The sequence below is a fragment of the Meleagris gallopavo genome, chromosome 2 (genome assembly GCF_000146605.3).
Source record: "Meleagris gallopavo isolate NT-WF06-2002-E0010 breed Aviagen turkey brand Nicholas breeding stock chromosome 2, Turkey_5.1, whole genome shotgun sequence".
NCBI lineage: Eukaryota > Metazoa > Chordata > Aves > Galliformes > Phasianidae > Meleagris > Meleagris gallopavo.
This window is the reverse complement of record NC_015012.2, coordinates 44,327,837-44,336,884: the sequence shown is the minus strand read 5'-3', so window position 1 is coordinate 44,336,884 and position 9,048 is coordinate 44,327,837. Positions and strand designations below refer to the sequence as shown.

The 9,048-nt window shown below is 38.2% G+C and overlaps 1 protein-coding gene across 1 annotated transcript in view; it reads right to left on the bottom strand.

Moving 5' to 3' along the window:
- Positions 1-120: 120 nt before the first annotated feature.
- The window catches only part of LOC100548534, a 51,882-nt gene continuing 42,954 nt past the window's right edge, over positions 121-9,048 (bottom strand). The window contains 9 exon segments of the mRNA XM_019613522.1: positions 121-809; positions 1,019-1,164; positions 2,018-2,124; positions 3,208-3,348; positions 3,726-3,800; positions 4,572-4,692; positions 5,839-5,932; positions 7,556-7,704; positions 8,617-8,783. Of these exon segments, the coding sequence (XP_019469067.1) occupies positions 648-809; positions 1,019-1,164; positions 2,018-2,124; positions 3,208-3,348; positions 3,726-3,800; positions 4,572-4,692; positions 5,839-5,932; positions 7,556-7,704; positions 8,617-8,783 (1,162 nt within the window). The 3' untranslated portion in view covers positions 121-647.

Genomic DNA, 9,048 nt, shown 5'->3' with positions numbered 1-9,048 from the left:
GTCTTCACTATGAACTAACTTTAGGATAAGGGTATTTTTTTATTCACTGTTTTATATCTCTGATGCAACATTTGTACTTCTGCTGAAACAAACTTCCACATCAATAAAAAAAAAAGAAAATACAAGCCAAATGTGTTTGTTTATTTTTTTCATCCCATGTACTTAATGCAGTCAGATACATGTAATAAAACACCGCAGACATAAAAGATGTGTACAGTGTTTCTTCTTTTTTTTTTTTTTAATCATTGGATTGGTGAAAAGATCAAGCAGCTCATAGAAAATGAGAAATATTCTCCTTTCTTCATCTGTTGGAGACACAACATCTTAAACTGAGAATAAAAAGTCATTGTAGAGTCTCATATGATTGAAATACAGATATTCAGCTGCAGCTGATGTTAGGATTTTTGACAAGTATTTCAAAGGTGTGTTGGTCTATTGTCAAACATAGCGAACCACAGAACATATAGAAAGAGGGTAATGGAGTCAGATGGGTTTTATGGCAATAAACATTACCTTAAAGCAATTTTAAATGGATGATCATATTTATTTTGCTTTTTAGGAATGATTGTAGCTTTAATATTGCACTTGTAATCTTGTATTTCTAATGTGCATACTGCTTTCCAGGAGAGGGTAGTCCATGCCCAGGATCAGTTGTTTTCCATTATGCTTTTAATCCAAGGAATATAATTAGAAACTCGAACATAAACTCCAGGTTTCATGGGTTGGGCACAGCCAAGGCCCCAAGAGGTGACTCCATGTTGGACAAATCTGTCTTGGTCCAGACAAACTAGTGGTCCTCCACTGTCTCCCTAAATAGAGTGAGAAAAAGCAAAATGAGAGCTCAAGATGTGAAGAGTGGTGTTCTCACAGGAGGCACAGAAATGGAACTGCCTCTTGAATGAGAGATTGACATATGTTACAAGAAAGCACTAGAGCTTTGGCCAGAGAGGAGTTTTCTAATGCGTGCTGTTGAGCACTGTTCTTATAACCAATGCTGATGCTCACAGCCCTTTCTTACCTGGCAGGTATCTGTGCCCCCATGAATATTTCCAGCACAGAGCTCGTGTTTTTTGACTCTCCCATTCAAAAATTCAGGGCGGTTGCATATTTTATTCTCAATTACAGGGAAGCCGGTTTCCTTTAAGTAGCCTTCACCAGGAGTACCTTTGCAAGTAAACAAAAGTAAATTATAATAAAAAAACGCAGTGTCTTTAATGACAAAGATAAATGAGCATCTTCATAAAATATGAGGATAGGAATAAGCAGTAAAACAAACATACTTTCCATGCATACTCAGTAAGCGTTATCAGTAGTATCACAGTGCTTATCACCTTTTAGCACCCATCAAAACACACAATACATTGATGGCCCTTAGTGTTCTCACACTGAATACATATGGATCCAGTACCCATACTATATGTGGGAGTCATTCCCAAGCCATTTTATTTCTCTGGGTCTGAGAATACCTCTCTGTGTAAGAAAGGAGAAAGGAAATAGGCAGTTGAAAATGTCACGATGGACAGAAGCAAGGAGGCAGAAAAGTTATGATGCTCTTCTCAGCCAAGACAAAGTGGGAGGTTTGAAGATGGGAGCACTTTCATATTCAAATGAGGTCTTCTGAACTAGGCTGATTGTGAGAAAAATGATTTGAGAAAATGAGTAAACTCACATCACATATTAAGGAAATTGCGTAAGTTTAGAAAAACTTTCCTTCTGACTGTGTGAAAGCCTGCTCTGGGGAAAAGCAGAGTGGACTGAGAAATAAAAGCAAGTATGCGCTTAGGTCTGATTCCTCTCTTTTCGTATTGGTTTTGGGTGTTCCGGTGCCTGTCACTCTGAGAAGTTTAAAAGAATCTAAATCAGAAGGAAGCATTAGAAAGAAAGGCAGTACCTTACAAACTGGGATGAAAAACGTATGCATGCAAGTTTTTTGGGGGGTGTTTGTGGCATAGAGTGAGTATACTTTGGATACAAGTATATACTAAGCTCCAAAAATGGAGTGTTAATTCTGTCTCACCTTTTGTATCTCCCCAACCTGTTACATAGCACTCCTCTCTTCCTCCTAACACAGCATTTTCTTTTGGCAAGCAAACAGGGATTACCTGATCAGTGATGATTGCAGGGCTGAAAGAAACAAACAGAAGACTCGCACAAGGTCAGTTATTATAACACTTATCCGTGATACAACCTTAATATTTCTAAGAGAATTTTATACAGTCAGCCTTTTTTTTTCCTTGAAATTCTGAGCTTCAGGTAAGGGTTTTTTTTTTTCTCTGAAATTCAAAACCACTTATATTTAAGGTTCTAATCCCACAGAACATGGTACACAAAAGGAAAAGATCTGAAATGGAGAATGGTTCAAAAGGAAACAATATTAAAAATACTAAAGTAAATCCAAAAGAGAGTGTTCACGTATGTTTAAAGTATAGACATCAAAGCCTACCTTACTCTGCCCGCACCCAGTCTTACTATTTAAAGGTTACTTTCAAACTGGATACTCTTAGCATAAAGCAGAACCTGAGTCAGTCTGACTTACTTCTGTATGCAGATTCTTAGATAGGTTCAATTAAGAAGACACTTTAATTGTACCATGTTTTGGATTTTCATTGCAGCCAGAGAAAGCAAAGCACAAGCAGTTGTTCATATCTGCTTGTGGCTATGTAGATGTATTCCTATCAATTGCATAGCATGTTGGAGTTTCAGACCAATGGAAACAGATAGAAGAAGTGCTAACCTGGATATTGCATCAAAAACGTGTACTGCTTGCCTGCACTAAGGACAACCTGCTGGAAGAACTCTCTCCACTCTATCGTGGAAAAAATATGGGGTCACACTCTGCTGCCATTGTAGCTTTCAATCTCATTACATTACCAAGATTGAAGCGTGTAGGGAAAGTTGTGGAGTGAAAGCTTTTTTAGGCACAACCTCCTCCTTCTCTGCTGCCTCCACCGTACTTCACAGCAGCTGGCTCTGAGAGCATTGCTAGCATAGGTCACCATCTCTAGCCCTCCTCCCTCTCCAAAGCGGCTCTTTCCCTTTCTGAAGTCCTGCAACTGAATCACCTTAGCTTCCACTGGAGCTTCTGCAGAAAGGGAAGAGAGGGTCTCACAGTATGCATAGAAACACACACTTCCATAGCACCACTGCTTAGTTAAAAAGCAGGCACACCAAAATTTTCCTGTCAGAATGCTGCAGGTGAAAAGATACCTCCTCAGTTTTAGTAGAGCAATATCCGCCCTGTGAGGCTCCTTGAACAGCTTCTCAACATCTCTTTTCTGCACTGATGTTTCTAATGCTCTTTCTTCATGTAATCCAAGGTATACTTTATACGAAGATGGCCGTGATGACCTATTGGAAATGATTGCACACAGTGAGCAGATTAACACACATCCAGGAGATAGGCCACTTATGATAATGCTGGACACCTAGTTCTGTCAAAAGCAGAAAAGAAAGCCGGCTTTGGACTAAGCTTATTTTTGTAATTCCTTATTATGGCACTTGAAATCAAGGCTTGCTAAGTGCATTAGCTGGTGATAGTTACACTCAACACTCTTTGATCTTCAGTTAGGACTGTCTAATGAATGATGAATAGTTTTGGCTCAAATCTTGACTGTGCAAACTGAGCCAAGAGACAACTCAGGTTGGTTATTGGGCCGGTTTTATTTCTCCTGTTATTTTCTATCTCATGTAAGAAAATGCTGTTGTAGTCTGTAACAGATACTTACTTTTCTAAGCAGTGAGAAGCAGTAAGAACCCACTGTGGGTCTATCAGTGTTCCCCCACAGAAATGCAAGCCATAACTGTAATAGAGCAGAAAAACATGAAAAAAAGCATGGGTTTAAGGTGGGGAAGTCAGCCCTAGATCACTAGTAGTTCATCAGATAATCCTTCCAGCATCACCTTTACAAACTAAAGAACTTATTTGCATTTTTATTGGGAATAAAAGCCTTTCTTTCCTTGAACAGTATTTTTAGCCATGACAGGAGTGTTGTGTATATACTTTTACAATGAAAACAACTAGGTTTTTTTGTCCTTGATCAGTATTTTTACTACTGGAAAAACTGATATGCACCAATGTATATCTTATGAGAGACGATGGCTTTTATCCAGTCCTGATTTCAGTCAAAAAGCTTTGGAACTAGACTTGGTTTCTGATCAAGAGCATATTTCAGACAGCTTCCACTAATTTTAGGATATTGACTGTATGGTGGGATATAGTGACAGAATATAGTGACAGATTTAAATTCATTCTTCCTTACAGTGAAATGATAGCGTTTTTCAAATTACCAACTGTGTTTATTCTGAAAGTATTTGTCATAAAAAAGAGCATTCTTGGTTAACTAAATTGCCTTCTTTAAGATTAGTAAACAGTCTAATTTACAATAAATAAAGCTTAATAAAGCTTAATAAAGTTTATTTTCAACTTTTAGCCTAGAGGCATTTAACCCTCTACTGCTTTTAAATACATAACTCAGTTCCCTTTAGAGTGTTACAACCACATACATACAGCATCCTGTGAGATGCAAAGCTTTCTGGATTGTAAAGCCTCATGCAATGGGGAGTGGATATACCTTGTCCGGAGACTGATTTGCCAGGGCCAGGAGTGTGGATGTGAAATACACCCAGCAACAATCCTTTGAGCACATAGCTTTGGTCTGGTCTTGGCTTTTCCACATTCATACTGAGTAGGAGCTACAGAATAAGAAAAGAATCACGATGAGGAACTTTAGAGTATTTGCTATACATTCTCTATGCACTCAGAAAACTAAAAGGTTAAACTCTTACATTTTTCTATTCAGCTCATGGTTTCTAGTAAATTATACACTATACATCATCTATGTTTTGTTAAATTTGTCTTCTTCTGGGACATTTAAAATGCCTGGTAATTTTTTTTTATTTATTTATTTATTTATTTTTTGCATAACCTTCCTGATTCTCAGCAAATTACAATTGAATAGAAGTACAATGAGGTAGAGAAAAGAAAAAGGAATGGAACAAAAAGGCAACAGAATTAAATCCTCCCAACATGTTTAAATTCTTACAGATGACAGAAGTGCAGAAGTTGCACTGCTGCTGTATTCAGACTAACTATAGCGATAAAGCACATGAAATTCAGTCACTGTCTCTATGGAACAGCGCTTTGTCTGCTCTTAGCCCATGCTCTTTTATGCACTTCAAATGACTCTGCATTATTCCAGAAGGGTAGATTTTCGTTAGCCATGGAAAGATGACCTAACAAGAATGCATTTAGATTTATTGTCAGCAAAAGTAACTAACTACTGAAGCTAAAGGCAAAAGACATGTTTCCTCTGCTCTTTAACTGAGCAGACGGGAAAGTTATTCTAAAAAGAAATTGGAATTTCAAGATGAAGTCAATGATTTTGTGTAAATGCTATTTTCCCTTAAGAGTCCTAGCCCAGTAGTATTTTTACAGCTGTGGTTTGTACCTACTATAAAATAGCTTTCTTATTCTTATTTGTTCTATATTTGGATTTTGATGAGAGGTATATAAATATAGAAGCATGTTTTCCAATCAGCTGTGCCACATGACCAAGAAGGGTAATTTCTTCAGGACCAGCCCTATTTTGAAATATCTGGCAAAACCTTCATGAGCTTCGGTGGAATCCAGATAAATCCACTGAAGTGTTTGGGGATTCCAAGGAATAACCTTAAGAACTCAGGCCCTGGTGTTGAGCATTACTTCACCACAGCCTTAATTTCCTATCTAAAGCTACTGCACTGTCTTAGAGCAGTCTTTTAGATTAATCACTGAATGTTGTCCAGTAGTCCTAAAAGGTGATAAGAAAAAGAGATGCTAGTCTTAAAAGGAATAATTACGGCACTTGGGAATGTCACAGTACTCCCAGGCTTTTCTTGGGTCAGTTGTGTAGCACCAAGGTCCATTCACATCTCCATCAGGGTTCCTGCAATACTGTAAAGAATAATGAAGACATTAGCTATTTACAAGAGGACAAAAGACTTATTGATCTTGTCATAGAATGGGGATTTCTGGAGGACTACTGCACCTATTTCCGCTCCCACTGCATTGGTAGGAGCTATAACATCAGCTCTCAGGTCTTTTCACATCCACCCTGTTTGCATGACTGTGAGGCAAGCAGGAATTGTATAAGCCGCTCTTGCACAGCTTGGTGAGGTCTATGAGTCCCAGGGCAGGGATGCAGTCTTCATCCTCACAAAGGGTGCCTGAATTACTGTTTAAGGTTCCCTGGCTGTGGTATCTGATCTCCATTTAGAGCAGACACGTCACACAATTGCATGCACTCATATGAAGGTATGTGAATTTAGTCACTGTCATCTGAAAGTTAGTTCCACCATCTGCCTGTGTGTTCACTGATCACCCTAAAATATAGCAAGCAAGACCACTTGGCCCTGCGGCAGGATCTCGCTTCTACAGGCTTAACACAATTCTGATCCTTCAGAGCATCTTCATCCTCTCTGACCTGCCCAGAACTAATTGTTCAGCAACGTAGAGGGGAGAGGAGAAGAGGCATGGACAGAGACAGCTTGCCACACTGTCACAGGAGTTGGTAGGAGGAAAGCAGTATGAACTCCTGGATTCTGAATTCCCATTTCAGATTCCTTGCAATTTAAGAAATACTATGACAGATATTTTTCTAATTACCTTCCCTACTCTGAATTATAACCACATACCTTACGAAAAAGAATGGGATAGTTGCTTCCATTTCACAGGAATCCCAACCAATTACTCTATTCAAGAGCTAATAAGTTATGACAGGCAGCTTTTCACAGAGCATTTCCCCAACTTGAGCCGTTATTCAATACAGGCTATGTGATGCTATCAGAGAAATGGCTAAAACAATGTCTAAAATCATATGCATGGAGAAAAAAATCATTCAATCTGACAACATCAAACAACTTCATAGATGTAGCTTGTCAAACTGGACAAGTTCTGTATATAGAATGTTACAAGTCTTAACATCCACTGGCTAGAAACAGAAGATCTTTTAATGGGTACTTACATTAGGACTAGGTTAGAGATGAAGGTTATAGATGGGGAGTGAGTTACAGGATGTGTCAGGAGCATGGATATCCATGCATAGGCTACAGCAGTAGCTGGAGGGCTTTGTGGAGGAGGAAATTAGTAGAGGCTGAGGGCTGCAATCCATCGGGTATATAGCCAAAGGAACTTGCACTGAACTTGAATCCCTCACCATCTCACCTGTTACTATTGCTACCGAAACCTATTATTCTAGGTTTTTTTTTTCTGTTGGAGGAGGCAAAGTACTGCTCAAAGACCAACTCCAGATAGTCTTCAGCAATGGGAATAAGCAAATGCTCATACAAAGCCCTTTGGCTATACTGCAGAAGCATTTGACATTGCTGCTGGGCATCTCTGTTTGCCCCAGGGAAGAACAGACTGCTCATGTCAACAAGAATTATTAACACAATTAGGTTCTTGGATTGAACTGAGGAAAATAATTTACAAAGACTTGGGATAAAATGCTTATTGAGGAACCACAAAAAAGACAGGAAAAGCTCAATGACAGGAAGTATTAAATGAACAACAGCTTACATTTTTTTCCAGGCCTGATTTTGGATGAGTCCTTGGAGTGAAGTAGTCATGTTTATGTGGTGTCTGAGAACTCCACTCTTGACAAGTCCGGCCTCTTGCAGTTCTTGCTACTGTGCCACGATAATCTATACCATTTGAATGAATGCAATCTGTAAGAAAGAGGAAAAGAAAAAAATTGTTAGCTGTCAGCACTTGGGTCATACCAACGCTTGATGGTGGTGAAGTAGAAATAAACTTGAGGAAATGCTATTTGAACTGACATGTCTTCCTTAATGTATATACATGGAAAGAAGGACCAAGTAGTGTTAATGATAGCTAGCAATCATATTTTGATTTGTTTGCATTTGCAAAATTTTCTTCATTACTTTGATAGACTTAGGTCAAAGAAGCTCAGACTCACTTGACACTTTTTGACTCCAAGAGCCAGGACCACAAAGACCATGCAATCATAAAATCTTTTCTTTATGGACATTAATGTCTACCCATTGTGTTTTACAATATGTAAATAAGTTGTAATGCATATTCAGGCAAAACTATTAATTATCAGCCCGAAGAAAGTGACAGAACAAAAAATGAAAGCTGCAGCATTCTAATCATCTACTGGACAATGAAGTTGCATCTGAACTGAATTAAAAAAGCCAGCTGTCCTCTGGTGGTAAATGGAGCTCAGAAAATGTGAATGCATGGCATGTAAAAAGACATTTTCAGAATATTTGCCAGCAAAATGCCAATGCTTCTATATTTGCTGTCATTGTTAATAGCACTCCCACCAGAGTGTGGTTACTATCAGTCATTTTTTTCCTTGTGCTTCCAGTATTGCCAGATGTAATAGATCAAAAAAAAAATAATAATAATCCTATATTAATCTAAAATAAAATACAGAAACTATTGTATAATGTTCTATAGGAAAGTTCGGAAAATTATGAGAGTGGATAAGGTATTATATTAAATTCTGAGATCGTTTAGGATTCTGTCTTCCATCCTTTCAACTCTATGATTTTTACATATAAAACATCTTTCTTGTTACAAGTGTTTCTGGGGAAAGCACAATGTCTTCTCACCAGGATTTGGTTCCAGAGTTGTCTGAGGAGGTTTTGGTAGAGTCATCTGTACATTGCCATTACACCTCTTCAGGTTGCAGTACTCCCATCTCACACTTGGGTCAGTGGTGTAGCACCATGGGCGGCTATCAGCATCTGGGTTTCTGCAATAATTCTGCCTCAGGTCCCTACAAATGCAAACATATTGTATGCCTATCTATGCCACAGGCTTGAGAAAAACTTGAAAGAACATTTTAGAAAGCAGAATTGGTACAGAGATAACGTACAATGTCTGGCAGGAATCCTATTTTCAGTATAAAGAAATCAAGAAACATCTGTAGAAAATTTAATTTCAAAAGGTATTATTTGCTGGTTAAGGCATATAGTAATAATGCTGTTTATAAATCCTGATAAGTAAATGCACATTTTAATGTATATCAAACCCTTTTAATT